Here is a 17,836-nt window from a genome sequence, read left to right as displayed (position 1 = left end):
GAACGCCTGCTATTGCACTACCTCACTTTTACCAAATGCATTTAAAACCGCCAGCAAGAGGGTAAATACCAGTGCTTGCATAATAGGGCTTTCAGTCAACCGATATAAAGCCTACTCTAGATTATCATCAGACCACATGGTTAACCATGAGATGTATGTATGTTGGTCTGCAGTACTTACTTTCAGCTGCTTAGCATCGAGCTATATTTCCCATCCATCAACTAGATGTCTTAAACTGTGGTCAGTGGTACCATCACTATGGTCAGTGTCCACTGAAGGTAGCAAAGAGACAAAAACAAAACAAATAAATCAGACTGAATCTGAATCTTTGAGTCAGACCAAACAGAGGAAGAGTTAAGCCAACATGCATTTTAAATAAACCCTTTTTTTCTCTCTTCAGCTCAGCTGCTTACACCCCCCCCCCCCCACCCCCCCAAGCAATGGCTCTCATGTACACAGTTTCATGTCCCTCATTTTGCATCCATTGTTTCCCTTTTCAAAAAACGCAAATTGCATTTCCATGCTAAACCCCCTCTCTTTCTTTCTCTCCCCCTCCCTCCCCCTCTCTCTCCTTCCTCCCTCCACCCCCTTCTCTTCTCCATACTTCCTCTTAAGCTCTCAAACCCAACACAAGTGTGTTGATTAAGCCGTGAATGCTTTATTCATCAGCCCACTCGCATGGCTTCTTTTATTAAACGCCATTCTCATCCCTCATTTCATGTAATTAAATATTCTGTCAGAATCTGTTTCTGTACTCCTACTTTGATGGACGTGTCTGTGGACTGTCAGTCTTTGAAAAGAAAAGAAAGAAGGGGGAGAAAAAAGTAGAAAAAAAGAAAACAACGTCAAAGTTCCCCACACATTCATAGATTCGGTAGGATAGACATACATGTGATGATTTCAAAGTAAATTTAGTTTTTTTTTTTTTTATTATTTCTTTTTTTTTTCTTAAAATACTTTAATTACTTCGAGAAGTGGTGTCATATTGAAAGCATCTGTACCACCAAACAGAAAAAAATGAGGGATTTGGTGCGGTTATTGAAAAAGGCTGAATGCTCTTTCGAGTGTGTTGACTCTTCGGCTGTTAAGTGTGCACCTGTTAGCATTTGTGGGATTGTGCAGTCATTAGCAGCAGCTTCAGCGTGGATGACAGCTGAAGCTCCTCTGCCTGCTCCAAGGCAAAATTAGTGTTTAAAACAGCCCCATGTGTCAGAAAGGAACTTAAAACTTCAGCTCAGCTAAAAAAAAAAAACTAAAAAAAACAAGATGGCCGTCCTCTGCTACAGGTGACATATGCTACAGTAGGCAACCTCAGACGAACATTGTGCAGCCTCTTTGTATCTCCATGTAGTGTGTTTTTATTTTTAGATAGTCTTTGTCAGCTGCAGACTATGAATGTTTCTCTGCAGGCTCTATCCATCTATTCATTCATATGTTCATCTGTCTCTCTGTTCCCCTCATTGATTATTTCTGTGGCTTTTGCTCGATACATGTTAGCTGTTGCCAAACAGCCAGGAGCGATGAATCAAGCCAATGGAATTGACGGCTGATGAAATGGCTTGCAAGTGTGTCGCACAGTAGCCTTTCAAATAGATCTCATCCTTGAAAATGTACAAGATAGGTCATAGATACAATCAATTTATCAGGTGTACCGTACTGTAGGTCCCTTGTTCGTCCACGGAAACAGTTCCAAATACATAAAGCAGCTTCGCAAAATAACTTTTTGTTGTTTTTTTTGTTGTTCGCTCATTTCCTAGTTAGCAAGTCAAAGCTAAGCTTATGTTAGCTAACCTAGTAGACGATCCAGTCTGACCTATTTTGTTTGGTGTTTTTTCTCTCTCCTCCTCCCTCCCTCCAGAACTACAATGACCCAGTGGAGCAGAAGAGCTCCCAGTCGAGCCAGCCTTCCCACATGATGCCACCCAACCCGCCACTGTACAGCGTGCCGCCTCAGCCCTCCTCCCCGTACCTGGGCCCCAGCCCCTTCCCTCTGCCAGATTCCCTGCAGGGCTACGCCGGGGCTCAGCGCCACGGGCTCTCGCGGCCCCTGGGTCAGCCCTCCATGCTCCCCAGTCTCAGTGCCTCTCCCCCTTCCTCCTTCCAGATCAGCCCTCCCCTACACCAACAGCTCTCCCTGCACCAGGGCTCCCTTCTCAACCAGCCAATCCGCATGCAGCAGGTCCAGTCACAGCCAATCATCTCACACCAGATGGGGCTGCAGCCCTCCCTCCACTCCCCGCCTCCTGGGCAGCAGGTAAGGCCCGTCGCCCAGCTCTCCGGAGACCCATAGGTCTGCCACTAGGTGTCTGGTAGACTTGATATATAGCACTATTGTAGGCAGGGGCAGCTGTTGTTTGGTTCCACAAAATAAAATATATTACTGAAGAAGGCCTGACTAAACCTACCATTGATATGACTGGGATAAAAAAGCAACAACAATGCATGGCAGTATAAATCAGCTCATTTGTAATGGCCACTGGCCAAATCCTCTTCATATGATTTGAGACCCATTTCAACATGTAATATAACTCACCTACACTGCAGCACACATAGGCAGGCAGATAGATGATTATTCGGTTGGTGTTGTAATGGTATGTAATTGTGTTGGTGTGTTTGTGTGCTCCCTCTACAGGGATTCTCTCACCTACAGTCAGAGTATCAGAAGAGTGTTGGGGGCTCCCAGTCCCCAGGGGCCCCTAACCCAGTGGGGCAGAACCCAGACTGGGACAGTGAATACTGCAATCGGGAATGTGGAGGAAACCACTGCAGGTAGGTGCCCTTAGTCTTGGTCATGCAGGGCGCCTGTGCATGTGTCTGTCTATTGTTACTCTGTCTTTTTCAATTCAATGTTCTGTCTGTCTGTGTGTCTGTCTCTATCTGTGTGCATGTCATGTTGTATAATATTTGTGAAAAGCAAAGCCATACTATGGCTTGTGTGTGTGTGTGTGTGTGTGTGTGTGTGTGTGTGTGTGTGTATATATACTACTGTACTCTTCCATTCAACACCTTCATGTGTTCTCTTTCTCTTTCTCTCTCTTTCTCTCTCTCTCTCTCTCTCTCTCTCTCTCTCTCTCTCTCTCTCTCTCTTTCCACATGTGTTTCCACAGTGGCAGCATGATAGCCAGGGACAAGCCACTCTACCTCACTTGAAGCGGGCCAGAGGGAAATGAGGAGCTATAGACACCAGGGAGTCCCCGCCACCTCTCCACCCCTCCCCGAAACCCCCACACCATCTTCTTTATTTTTCTTTTTTCCTCAGTGTCATTTTTTCATTCGTTTTTAGAAGGATGTGTGCAAAATTCTGAAGACTACTAGTGATCCTATTTTGTTTTTGTTTTGTTTAGACTTTTCTTTTGCCAAGCACTTAAAATGTACAGGCTTCTTATGGGAGCCAAAGAGCACTCATCTAAAAAAATACAAAAAAGTATATATATGAAAAAAAAAAAAAAAAAAAAACAAACAAACTACCATGGAAACGCCCCTCAGGGGTCACTGAGCTTTAATTGAAATAGAAAAAAAACTCTTATTAGTTCATTTTATTTTGTTCTCTCTCGCTCTCTCTTTCTCTCCGTTGCATTGTTTTATTTATTTCTTGCTTGCTACATGCTCTTTTGCCAATAACGGTCTGTGCTGTAGGGAAATGCTCTTCTGATAAGGTCAACACAGGCCTTTATATAACTGTAGGTTTACTAGATGGTCTGTGAATTTTAACAAGATGGCAAAAAAGAAAAAATAAATAGATAAATAAATGAATAAGAATAAACAAGATGTTTTTTTTTTTTCATTTTAAAGACCTTATAAGGCCTTTTCTGATCTGTCACAGTGTGATTGTAAATATCACTTTTTTGATCAAATTGGGGGATAAAAAATGAAGTCCAGAAATTTCTTTAGTATGACTTATTACTCATTGATTTGTATTTTAAATAGTCTTTGTGCGGGGGAGACTGTATGTGAGTGCGTGCTTATGTACCTCTGCGTACAAGGCCCCAGACATATTCACACAGAACCGATAGTGTGTATATGTGTGTGTGTGTGTGTGTGTGTGTGTATGTGTGTGTGCGAATGTGGCAGTGTGTATGTGTGTGTGACTTTTGTGAATTTAAACAGCCTGTGCAGGTGGATGTCAGAGGAGTATTTCACACACTTCAATCTTGCATTAAATATGTTCACTGGTGTGATTTTACAATAAAAACCAACGATTAAAGAGACCACAGACTAGGTGTCCCTCTGTGCACTCTGGTGCATGGGGATCCGCATTGAGTGGTTCCACTTGTCCAAGATGGAGGCCACCTAAAGCCAAGACCACCTAAACTTGCTCCTGGAGGGTCAACCTTCATGAAGGTCTCCCACCTCACTCCCCACAAAACGGCACCCTCAAAGGAGAGACGCACCATTGGATGGGTTTGAGTTATCACTGAAATGACACGACTCAGGTGGCGAATCCAATAGGAGGGTTTACCTGCTTACACGCTGACCCTTGAAGGACCAGGATGAGGCGGCAGCCTTGCGGAAAACCCTTGGCAATGTTTTCTGTGATTCTGTTTTTAAACTGGTCTGGTTTGATCTCCTTTCACACCAATATGACATTTAGAGGTGGACTGAAATGTGCTCAATGTGAAATGATACAGCACACATTCAAAAACAACAGTGAGTCTATAGTTTTTTAGTAGCTTCGCTAGGTGTTCTATTGTGTTGATCTCATCCTTCAGTTTTGTGGAAAAAAGTATAATGCATTTGATCATTTAGTCAAACTTTTTTTTTATTTCCATTGTAGCATATTATTTTTTAGTTTTAATGAAAGAATAACTTTTAAAAGACATTAATTTGTGTAAAAACCTGCCAACTGTAGTAATTTTATTTGTAAAGCCAGTAATGATAATTATTTTAAATTTGTTATCAACTTCTCTTTTTTTGCAAGTTGCCCATCAGCTATTTAATATGACAGGTTTCCTATCTATTTATGAACAACATGAGATCCTCTTTTTTTTTGCTTAATACTACATAATGGAATTTTATCGTTTGTTTGTTTGTTTTTTGGGGTTTGATGATGATTGCATTTTTTTGTTTTTTACTTTTTTGATGCTGGTCCTTTCTTTCCTTGCCAGCAAGGTCATTTTGTGTCGCTATGCCTCTTTCGTTTCATTTGTCCGTAATAAAAAAAAATGTTAAAAGTGGTCTGAATTGTCAATGTTTTTTTTATTTGCACACACACACTCACTCACTGCTAAAACACTAAAACAACACACAAATACTTTTTTTCTTTTTTTTTATGGTACAACAGACAGTATGCCATGGTCCAGCAGCATTATAGTAAAAGAGCACATTACAGGAGATGGAATAGCAGTCACTGTTATATGTCTCATTATGCATGAGAACACCGACTTGGTAATTATGGACAGAAATGGGGTAATTGGTACAAACAGAAAATGCATCTTTACATGGGCTCTAATTTCCCCTCCATGTGAATGAAGGAGGCCTTTTCTCCCCTTTACCTTTTTTTTTCTCTGCAGAGATGCCATTCTGGAGAATTGTCATGACTCCCCGTTCGATGTTTTATTCATTTTGCAGACAGGCATCTCCTGCAGTATTGAATTGGCAAATAGATCATTATTGAACAATTGGAAACCTGAACCGCCATTTCGTGATATGACACACATTATGTGGAAATCACAGTCATACATTCTTAATGAAATGGCAAGTAATGGAGGAGAGGGGAGAGAGAAACAGAGCTCTAGAGAAGGCAGGGTCCAACCAGACCAAGACTGTGGCAAACGCTTATTTACCCTCATTTTATCCTTTCTCTTGGCTTTACTCTATAAGGATGTATCGACACTTATAATTCCCTGGTCAAACATTACTCATGCCACTTTGCAGTAAAGCAAATGGATCAAAAAGTTTTACAGTATGTATATTTCTTCATCTGCGACTCTCTGGAAAACATTTTATTGCACCACTCTTCACAGAAAGCAAGCAAATCTCTCAAATATGCTGCGCAGATTTTTGAAAGCCAAGACAGGTCTTGGACTAGGACTGATGTCCAAAAATTTACTTTTTTACAGTATGCTTATTAACTGAACACGAAGCTGTACATGTTTATCTAAACACTTCAGTGTAGTGCAAAGAAGCTCCCAGTGCTCCCTGGGTGCTAAGGACACATGTAGGGCATGTTGCCCTCAGTGAGTATCTGTGAAACACTGCACCACTTGCCCAGACATGTCCTTGCTTTGGTCAGATGGATTTGATGCAAGGTTGTTTGCATGGTCTTTGTTAAAAGGACAGTGCTTTGCTGATGGACATCAGAGAGACCCTGGCTCTTTGTTGTGTGTTCGGTGAGAAACTTGCCTCAGTACGGAAACTTTCCACTTTTGCAGTGCAGTAGAATTGTGGTGCAACATGTTCAGTATAGACGTCTGTGCAAAGACTCCCTTTTCAGTTGATTTTTTTTTTTCAACCATGTTTTTTTTTTTTTTTTGCATTCCTTTTGTTGCAGTCTCGTAACGTATGGCCTTTGGTTTCCATGTGGGCATTTTTAGCAACCAAGACCACATGACATGGGAGTTGTTAGAAGTCTGGTAGTCTTTAGTGGAAAGGGTCAGGTTTTGGGCAAAGCATCTGTCCTTTATAGTTTTGTCTATACGCTGCCCAAATATGAGCCCTGTCTGTTGCAGCTTTAGTTCTGTGGAGGAAAGAGAGAGAGAGAGCAGGAAACGTGGGTGGTTTTTGACAAGAAAAGGTTTTCAGTTTCTCTATTATAGAGGGGTTTTGTTTTGTAGAATGAACGAAATGAAACATTTCATGAAAGTCCCATAAAGAAAGACTAAACCTAAATTGAACACCTGATGCTGCAGAATATTATCTAACAAAATTATACATTTGTGAAATATTAAACTTTGAGTTGACTATTTTCAAGTTATTTATAAACAGTAGTAGATAGGAAGCCACACAAACCTCAGATATAGTCAACACAAGTGCAAGAAGAACAGAAACAGTTTAAACAGAAACCATATTGTTTACGACCAATGAAATATTTAGTGTTTAACACTAATCTTCCCACACTAAATAAACAAGTATCGTCTTCATCCATGGGTGTCTAAATATTATTAGTATTCTTAGTATTCACTAAACCATTTTTTCTTTGTACAGCAAGAGAAAGAAAGCTCCCCCCCCCCCCCCCCCCCACACACACACACACACATAGGCTACACACACTCACACCACAAGGGGAAAACTATGTAAAAGCCCCCCCATGATTTGTTTCCTTACCAAGCAGCTCATACAGTGCTGTGCTTGCAATTAGTCAGAGTCTGGATAACTTTTTAGTAGCTTGTCACCAAGTAGAACCTAAAAATACTCAAATTTCACCCTTGCTAGTTCACATCTTTTGGTGGTTATGTAGAAACAGGAGTGAAGCATACACTAGAAACACACTGTGCAATTATCCATTGTCACTACAGATTTATATAATAGAAAGCCCCTACATAGAAACCACCACAGCAATCCCCTTTGAACTAATATGATGGTTCTAAACATGTAATGCCTGCTGCACATTGCATCAAGGCCTTTTTTTGTGGGTGAATACTGATTTGAGTGTTCATATGGCCAACAAAAGTACATGTTACTGAGACCGAAAAGCCATGCTCTACTTAGACAGTTGTTGTTATGATAAATGTCTTGAAGTTATGCATTAATTATTTATGGTAAGCATATAAAACAGATATTGTTGAGAGCAAGTAGATTAGAGTATTACAATATCTAATAGTAGCAGACAATATTTATATAAATGTAATACATCCAGAATTTGAACTTATTCATGGGTCACAATATTCAGCAGCCCTGAAACACTCACAACCTCAGAACAATTCATTGAGAGTAAAGAACGAGAAATGTTTTATTGCCCTCTGTGCTCTGCAAACTTCCTCTTAAAGTGTTGACTCAAAGTAAAACACACATACACATACAATGCACACAGATGCAGGCACACAGACACATGGACACACATGGACACACATACACACCGAGAGAGAGAGAGAGAGAGAGAGAGAGAGAGTGTGAGAGAGAGAGAGAGAGAGAGAACAACCCTCTCTTAGGACATTGCACACACTGCATTTACACTGTAGCCAAAGGTCACTTGACTTGTCCCCAAGCCACAGTGCCTTTTTGAGCATCTTCACTGAGTGGGTTGTTGGAGACCAGCGGGTCACATTTACATTCTGTATTCAGATGTATAAAGGCTGTCTCCTTCCAGAGCACTCATCTTTGTACATCTCCATGTTTACTGTTACAATGACACATATCCAAACCAGTGTTTTTGAAAGAAATACTTGTACTTGAAATGAGTTTAGTTTGCCCTGCTGGGGTGGGAGGGCCATGACACTGAAAGTTAGGGCCTCTGGCACATTCTTCTGAGGTCACTCTTTAGATTCAACTGAAAATTAAAGCTTACGTTTGGACAGCACTTTCACTGTTCCACTTGTCTAGAGGTGAGCTAAACCTCTGTCCTCAGTCTTGAATTTCCTCTAGGGATCAATAAAGTATCTATCTATCTATCTATCTATCTAATCTGTGACAAGGTACTGCTGCATTACATCCCAGATCATTTGTAAATAAAACAAAAATGCAAAGGCGTTCTGATATCAGTAGAGATGGATGTTTTTTATCTCAGGCTAGCTTGCAATAAGTTCAACTATCCTTAGCTGCTTAACAAAATGTATTTTAAAATAAAATATCCAACATCCTATTTTAAGTGTATATCAAAATAAACTATAAAATATATTAGTCACACGATGTATCAAGATAAAATACTGTATTTTTGTATTTTCAAAATACTAAAAAATACTCCTGAAAGGAAGCATGAAACCACTTTGCAAACCTTCTGTCTATTTAATCTATTCCTTCATCAGTACACTGACTCAAGATTAAGTGGGCAGTGTTTGAGAGCAACAGCTTTTCTCTGCCTACGAGACATGCCATAAATCTGCAAACAGTCAACAGTCAATCAACTATGCTGACCTGCCTGTTATATCTCATCACCTAAATACTGTGTCAGAGATGTACTCAAAAAGTCACAACTGAACTTGTCAAGTGGTTCAAACTAAACAATGAGCACCACAGAACGAGTTTAAAGTAACCCAATGCAGCTCTATTACCTTACAAAAACGACTTCAAACTCACCACACACTGACATATAATAAGGAGTTCTCTGACATTGTCAATGCATGCCCAGAATTCTTGATATTGCTTCAGGTAATACATGGGCCAACTTGTTGAACAATTTTCCTACTGATGATTCTTTAAGTTCTCAAGAAAAATAAGTTGCCCAATATCAAAAGGGATGTGCCAGAACAACAATACTCAGGAACATTTTTCAGAACGGTGCCTTATGAAGCCTATCATCAGCTTTGCAGGACACATACACATCACAGTCAAAGTTGTATCATAAGCAGGCAAACTTATAAGTGTAGGTCAAGTAACCATGTGGTTAAGTAATGAAAATAATAATAATAAAAGTTAACTTGTGATGGCAAGTTGAATCATTTACTCATGAGCAACCTACACTTTACTCATCTTGCACTGGATCATCTTCCTGAATCTCAATACTCTGATCACAACAAGTCTGGGCAAATTACTCAGTCAGAACCAGAGGCTACTGTAGATTAATTGTTTTGCTGTTTTATGATGTCATCACATCACCAAAAGCATTGGTTTTACCAAAAATATTTGGCAGTATTTTTAAACTACAAATAGTCACATATAAAGTATTTTGATACAAATATGCAGCCATTTTCTTCAATCCGTTAAAATACAAATTACAAAATACTATTTTGTATTTGAAAATATGTATTTTAAATACATGTATCATACTGTAAATACTGCCCATCCATGTCAACATATGGAAGCAGCATGCATCATTTACATCATGAGAGATTCCTGCCAATGAGGGCGTCATGATTCTAGCTCGTGCAGTTCATGTTTTTTTTTTTTTTTTCAGGACAGTCTGGTTACCCATATCTGGGAGACTGGAAAAGTATGATGTGAAAATAGTTCTGGTTATGATTTAGCAGACACTTTTGTCCAAAGTGACTTACAAATAAAACAATACAATAGTTAAAAAGTTTAACCCTTAAACAGGCAACATGCACTAGGAGATGCATACTTTTTAACATCCTGTGGGTGGGTATTTCTAAAAAAAATACCAAATCAAGTTATGATTGATCAAAAGTCCTGTCTGTTATCAGTATCTAGGTCACATGACTTGGTTCAGGTTGTTTGTCATTATTTAGTTAGACTGGCCAGAAAACACAATGGCTGCCAGCCGTAGCACACATGCTAACCAAGTGGTGAGTAATTACATATAAATCATAGTTTATTTTCAATAAATCAATCATAATAACTGATTATGACTATTGTCTAAATATATTGATGAAGAAAAAGCCTAACTGTGTTGGAGTTAGTTTTGTAACTTTGAAATGTATGTATCCCTAGCAGTGTTGGGGAAGTTACTTTTAAAAAGTAGTGTTTGCTCGTTACTCGTTACTTCTCAAAAAAGTAACCCGTTACTTTACTTAGTTACCCTCTATGGAAAGTAACTTTTTACGTTACTCGTTACTTTTACGTTACTTTTATGTTCAGTGTTGGGAGTAACGGCGTTTAAGTATAACGGCGTTACTAACGGCGTTAATTTGTCAATAACGGAGTAATCTAATGAATTACTTTTTACAAGGTTACAACGCCGTTAACGTTACTGGACGTTAAATGCGGTGCGTTACTTACTTTGCATTGATTGAATAAACTGTGTAATCAGAACGCACCCCTGGCTCACAGCTAGTGAGGAGGTGGGTTATTAACGACGTAAGCGATTAGGATTGGCTAAGGCAGAGTCATGTTTCATGATAGCCAATCAGAGCCAGTGTTTTTACACACTTGCCAGCACACGCGCCACACACACGCAACAGCTAAAGTAGAGATTCGATGAAACAGCAGAGGTCAGGAGCAATCCGATGAAAAGTTGGCATTTTCAAGGTGGAGATATAAGCACTACTTCAAATTCATTGTGGTCAAAGGCAAGAACGTGCATGTAATGTGTACATTATGCCCAGGTGCGAAGACTTTGTCGACATCCGTTGTAAGCAACTCTAATTTAATGAGGCATCTCACACGCTAGTGGCCAAAAACACCGATAGCCCCCCTCCACCAGAGATGATAGCTCGCCATCCACTAGCAAAGAAGGACTCGGAGCAATGTCCTCCAAGCAGCAAAAGCTAGATCTTTCTGCCTCACAACAAAAACCTATGACACAGGCTGAAGTCAACCGTAGGTCTGTCGATATACAATTTCCCCTTGGGGATCAATAAAGTATCTATCTATCTATCTATCTATCTATCTATCTAATAAATATCGAAAGTTATGTAGCCTACAAACACCTGTCTGTTCTACTAATTTCAACTGGCTTTTCAAAACTGCTCAAAAAATCCAAATTCTTTGACATATAGCAACTTTTTTTTTTTTAACAGTAACGCAAATAGTTACTTTCCCTGGTAACGAGTTACTCTTATCATAGAGTAATTCAGTTACTAACTCATTTACTTTTTGGAACAAGTAGTGAGTAACTATAACTAATTACTTTTTTAAAGTAATGTTCCCAACACTGTTTATGTTGCTCGACTTTGGGCAGAACCCAATATCTGTTCCTAAATATGTAGGCCTACATAAAGTTCTACTATGGAGGACATAACATAATATTTATTTTGTGTTCTTTATTATAAAAATGCCACAAACAGAGCACTTGATAAGAAAACATTGGGCTTATAGGCTTCAACACCACCACTAAAGCCCTATGAAACAACATCAAATAATATGGGCATATAGGTGAACACAAAATATATGAGGGCTTATTTTATAGCCTTATACTCTTTCATTAAACAGGCACTCCTCCGAAATGTGGTGCAAAGCTAGTGTAAATCTTATCAATAGGCTGGCAGTTGAGTTTACGGCAGTGGACAAAATCAGGGCACAGTGTAAGGCTACAACTAACACTCACATTCCTCCCATTAGTTTCAACGAGTTCGAAGTAATGTGAATACCTCCATCCCTCAGAAGTTAGCGTTGGCTGCGTCTCGCTTGGTATGATTGCTCTTCATTGCCACCAGCCTCTGTCACATACCGTGTGGAGCTATGATTGCACTTCATGCAACCAGCCTCTGTCACGTAGGCTGCCGTGTGGAGCTATTACGCAAGCGCGCAGCTGAGAAAGCAGCGACGCTGTCAAATCTGTCCCTGGGAAAAGTAACGTTGTGCCGATATGAAAAAGGAGCTACGTTACGTTACCAAAATTTCAGTTGTAGCGCATTACACTACTTTTTAGTCGAAAAAGTAGTTACTGTACGTTACTGTAACTGGTTACTTTGTATCGCGTTACACACAACACTGATCCCTAGCCATCATTATGTTAAGCCCGCCTACAGACTCTATACACAATGTGATTGACCTGATCAAAGTTTAACTTTTCCAGCTTGTAAGCCAACGGAGAGTTGCTAGACTACCCATAGGGTGCATCTAGATTTCTAGGCTACAACATTTCATTTCGAGCAAAACAAAGCAACAGAAAAACAACAAAGATGGCACAAGATTGTATACATTTAATTTCCAAGCAAATTACTTTTTGAATGTAAGACAACAAGATGATTTACTTCCTACCCCTTTCCACTTACATGGAGCCATTTCCACTTTTAAGGTAAGCAAAACAGTTTTCACTGGATGGCCACGCATAGACCTCTGAAGTTTTATATGAGCATATACAATCGCTTGATCATGCCATCGCTGGTTTTAACCATAGACTGTATAAAATAGGTTTTAAGTCTACCTTGGACTGTTACAATTGTAGGGTTCATAATACAGTTCTTAAAGGAGAATTATTTATTAGATTATTTTCATACCTTAATAGGGCAATGTATCCCAGGAGATATAACTCATAAAATCCGAAATATCCTAAATATTTAAAAAATGAGTGTGGATATGATTTTTTTTTACTATTTTTTCACTCTTGCCTGTTTAAGGGTTAAAATGTTGGTAAGATTTGTGTAATAGATGCCAGCTGGCATAGGTGTGGAACGTTAGTAAACCTCACTCCCCGATGCCTTAACAGTGGTGCTGGTGTGCCAGTTTGTCTGGTGATCATGCTGACTCGTGACATTTGAATGAAATGTAATGTTTGCGGCAGATTGGCAGCAAACTTGTGGGTGATTTGTGGGAAACAAATGAGTTCACTAGAAAACATTGCCAGATGTTTGCCAATGTTGGCCGCTAGACAACAATGAGAAGTTTGCTACTAGTGGCAAATGTGTTTGCCAGTGATTTGCCACCACACTTAGCCAATCATGGCAAACTTCCAGTGAACTTCTGGTGACAAACCCAATTTGCATATGACATTGCTGCAAATTTGCTGCAACATTGGCAAAAGTTAACCGCAACTGTTTGCCAGAAAACTAATTTGCATGTAAAAAAAGGACCTTCCCGGAAATTTGCAGCAATTTTGTTGCCAGAAACCTGAAATTTCTTTTCGGAGGCAAAACAGAACCCTGTTAAGAACTAGGCTGGGCCTTGTTGAATTTTCACTGTTTTTATACAAATATTACCAGTCAACATACACACCAGACAAACTGGCACACTGGCATGAAAGCTAGCATTGTAGGCTTTTATCTTGATTGTCAGCATGCTTGACTTCCGATCTTAGGTGCTGCTGTTTGCAGGTTCGAGTCCGGGCGTGTGCAAGGCTGAACTGCGTGGTTCAACACAACACAGGTTACATTGGTGCCGTGACCCGGATCGGGAGTGACAATAATGTCAATCCAATATAAATGATCAATAGCCAAATGAAAATAAACAAATACCATAATATACAAACCATAACTCATAAGAACCACTTAATTAATTAAAGGTTGTATCAGCGATGGCAGGGTAACGTCACTTCTGTTGACGTTAAAACAAAACAGAGAGCTAGCCCGCTACTCTCTCCCCCTCCCTCCCGTGCAATTGAAACTCTCCTGAACGCGCATCTCGTTGGTTATTGGTTGGAACACTTTATTTTGTCTTTGAGTGGTTGGCAACACATGTTGGTAGCAAATGTTTTGGTGTGCAGATCTCAGAGCCTAGGCTGCCTACAGAGGCGTTTTTTTTTTTTTGACAGTCTGCTTATGGGGCGGGCAGCTAGCGGATCGTTAGGAAAGATTAGACGAATGTGATCACTTATGTTTGGGCCTTGTTTGGGCCTGCAATCGCTGATACAACCTTTAAGTGTATGCTGAACAGATAAGTCTTTAGACCCCTCTTGAAAGACCCAAAACTATCACATGATAGCAACTCATTCCACCAACGAGGAACCACTGAGGAAAAGAGTCCTGAATTTGACCTAGCATTTATAGTTGGCCGACACAACACTCACCAGAAGACCGCAGTGGGCGGTTGGGGATGTAAAGCTGGATCATAGATTTGAAATAGCAGGGAGCAGATCCAGTAAGTGTCCTATAGGTGTGTTTTTGCTTTCTTGTCACCAGGAAGCATGCCAGTAGAAATATTTATTCATATTTGTGTAGATATGATTGTCTGGAATATGGCAATATAAGAATCACAATGGTGGGATGCTTTGTGGCGTAACAATTTGCAAAACAATATGTACTGACACATATTGTAATCATTATGAATTGTTTTATTCACTGAAGTCTTGTCACTGAATCATTGGATGAAGAATGTGCCAGAGGTACATTTTGTCCTCTCTAGTGGACATTTTTAAACTGGTCTATCTCCCAAACCATGCATAGTACTGAGCTAAATCCTTTTGTTCTCTAAAGAGGACATTCAGGACTTTTAATTGATAACAAATGTATGGGGGTGGGGTTTTGGGAACTTCCTCTTTCTTTCTTACTGTAAAAGGACGCCATTTTCCAGAAAGAAAATGAGGAAGTTCCCAAAACCCCATAAATTTGATACCATTTAAAAGTCCTAAATGTCCTCTAAAGTAATGAGCTCAGTAGTATGCATGGTGTGGGAGATATTCCAGTTAGAAAGGTCCTCTAATCAGGTGGTAGTCAGGAGGTTTTTCCTAGGAGGAATTTCAGCCCAAAGTTGGAGTCCATGTAAATGACTAGCCGGCTTATTGTACAGAGGACAAACAGAGGAGTGGTTTGCCATGTATTGAATGAAGAGTTCATGGGCTATTCCACTGACAGTAATAGATGTGCAGAGCTGTGCAGAATGTAAATATGATTAAATTTACCGTTTATCACAGAAACTAGCCGCTAATATCATTGGGAAACTTACACTCTTAAAGCTTGTGTTGTTTTTAACACATCTCTGTATCCAGATAGGGACAACAGTTTGTGTTGCTTCTAACACATTTATTTTAAGAGTGTACTGTAGGTTCTCCTTTTTCAGAAGTCCTTTTAAAACTGTGCAACTCACCGAGTGGTTAGTGATGTTCGCTGATGTTCCAAAACAAGTAACGTAGCGAAATACAGTTTCTGTGATGTTTTATTTCCCATTTTATAAAATCCCATTGATTTCTGTTGGAAGACTCATTGCTCCTTGATATCACTGCGCTACCGGAAAAGGAAAGGGGTCTGTTTACGGTTGTAGTCTTTCCCCCGCGAGACCTTCTTTTACTGTCTATGCTTCAGACTCAAATATTGAGCGGAAGTTTATACACGGTTGTGAGGTATCTGAAAAAATAGCAAAAGCAAATAACACGGATTAAAAACTAGATGTACCGCAGAGTGGTACAAAATATGACCGCCGCCCAGTCCAGCACATTTTTTCCACAAAAATAAATCACGCTGAAAGGCCTATATGATTCTAACTGTCTCACTAAATTGCATTATCCACACTCAATTCTCACTGATATCTGCTAGACAACAAGTACCAAAACATGATTAGTTCATAGATTTCACATGTAAAATTAATTTTATACAACCCCACCTCCATCTTGCCTGTTCATAATTCTGAGAAATTCTTGAATTGTGTGCATGTGTGCATGTACATGTTTATGTTATGTGTGTGTGTGTGTGTGTGTGTGTGTGTGTGTGTGTGTGTGTGTGTGTGTGCGTGCTTGTGTGTGTGCCTGCGTATGTGCCTGTGCATGCCAGAGTACATGTCTACTGTGTGAGTATGTGTCATACGTATGATTACTGTGAATGTATGTGTGTGTGTATATCTGTTTGTGCACATGTGTGCACATGAAATGGGTTAACATGACCCCTGGAGGCAAACATACGGAAAAAATGGTCATCGTAGTCCCTACAGTTCTCAAGATCTTCACAGAGAACTGTGTCTGCCCTACCCTCCTTTCGGGGGGTCCAGTCCAGCGGGGGGGCTACAGATCAAAACGAAAAACGACGGTTCCATGCTATCCATGTGGGGTTACATGCCCACCAAGTTTTGTGTACCCCGGTCTTTCAGTGTCCCGGGAATCCTTGTTGGTGTACGTCACTAAATGTACACATACATTATTTTATTGTAAGGCCCCCCATGAACGAAAGTACACAAAACTTGGCATGCATTCGGAGGGTGTCATAATGATCCTACACTTTTAATTTCGTGCAGTTTTGACCTTGTCAGCCAGAGATATTGTGATGAAAACACCAAATTTTTTGCTTTTTAATTTTTAACTAGGTGGCGCTATACATGAAATAAGTGGTAATGGGATGGGTTGACATGCCCCCTTAAGACCAACATACATAAAAAAGGTGGACCTCCTAGGCCCAACGATTCTCGAGATATTCACAGAAAACTGTCTCCGGCCACCTACAGGCCAGTTGGTGTATAGTAACATAAATTAATTTATTGTGTGGCCCCCCATGAACGGAATTCCACGAAACTTGGCGTGCATACAGAGGGTGTCATAATGATCCTACACTTCCAATTTCGTGCAGTTTTGACTATGTTAGGTCACAGATACCTGCGATTACAACACCTCATTTTTACTTTTTTGTGTTTAACTAGGTGGCGCTATACATGAAATGAGTGGTTATGGAATGGGTTGACATGGCCCCTTGAGATCAACATACAAAAAAAAATGGTCCTCCTAAACCTTCCGGTTCTCGAGATATTCACAGAAAACTGTGTCTGCCCTACCCTCCTATCGGGGGGTGCAGTCCAGCGGGGGGGCTACAGATCAAAATGAAAAACGATAGTTCCATGCTATCCATATGGGGTTACATGCCCACCAAGTTTCGTCTACCCCGGTCTTTCAGTGTCCCGGGAATCATTGACAGAAATTTGGACATGCGAAAAAGAAAAAAAAAAAAAAAAAAAACAAAAACAAATTCTGACTAAACCTATATGACCGCTGCTTCGCTGCGCGGCGGTCATAATAATACATTGAGCTGATATATTTGTTTTTAATAATCAACGAACACCACCACTAACCACTCGATGAGTTGCACTGTTTTGAAAATGAATGTTAAGGGTTGTTTTAAGGACATGTTTGTGCATGCCCATAGCCAGCCACTCTGAAACAGTCAAAGGCGATTCAAAACGAGTCGAAAAGTCGAAACAGGACCTATCGTCAAAATGTCGGTGTCCACCACTCTAGTTCATCCAAAACAAACCAGAAAAGGGCTAAATACCGGAATTATCCTTTAACACGCTTTAGTTCGATTAATACAAAAAACTTCTGCAGTCATCTTCTAGTAGTACTATTTATTATGACAGCCGCGCAGCGAAGCGGCGGTCATATAGGTTTAGTCAGATTTTTTTTTTTTTTTTTTTTTTCTTTTTCGCATGTCCAAATTTCCGTCAATGATTCCCGGGACACTGAAAGACCGGGGTAGACAAAACTTGGTGGGCA

At 40.1% G+C, this 17,836-nt stretch overlaps 1 protein-coding gene across 7 annotated transcripts in view; it reads left to right on the top strand.

Moving 5' to 3' along the window:
* The window catches only part of tox2 (TOX high mobility group box family member 2), a 97,922-nt gene extending 92,747 nt beyond the window's left edge, over positions 1-5,175 (top strand). For all 7 annotated transcript variants that reach the window (XM_076267384.1, XM_076267387.1, XM_076267386.1 and 4 more), the window contains 3 exons: positions 1,859-2,254; positions 2,633-2,769; positions 3,108-5,175. In XM_076267384.1, coding sequence (XP_076123499.1) covers positions 1,859-2,254; positions 2,633-2,769; positions 3,108-3,150 — 576 coding nt within the window. In that variant the 3' untranslated portion in view covers positions 3,151-5,175. The remainder of the gene's footprint in view (positions 1-1,858; positions 2,255-2,632; positions 2,770-3,107) is intronic.
* Positions 5,176-17,836: the final 12,661 nt, after the last annotated feature.

This window comes from Alosa pseudoharengus, unplaced genomic scaffold (assembly GCF_046254945.1).
Source record: "Alosa pseudoharengus isolate Yale_2024_CS ecotype anadromous, Long Island Sound unplaced genomic scaffold, YU_APseudo_1.1 YU_APseudo_1.1_scf_5, whole genome shotgun sequence".
Classification (NCBI taxonomy): Eukaryota; Metazoa; Chordata; class Actinopteri; order Clupeiformes; family Clupeidae; genus Alosa; species Alosa pseudoharengus.
Note: the sequence above shows the minus strand (reverse complement) of the source record. Positions and strands in the feature narration are given on the sequence as shown.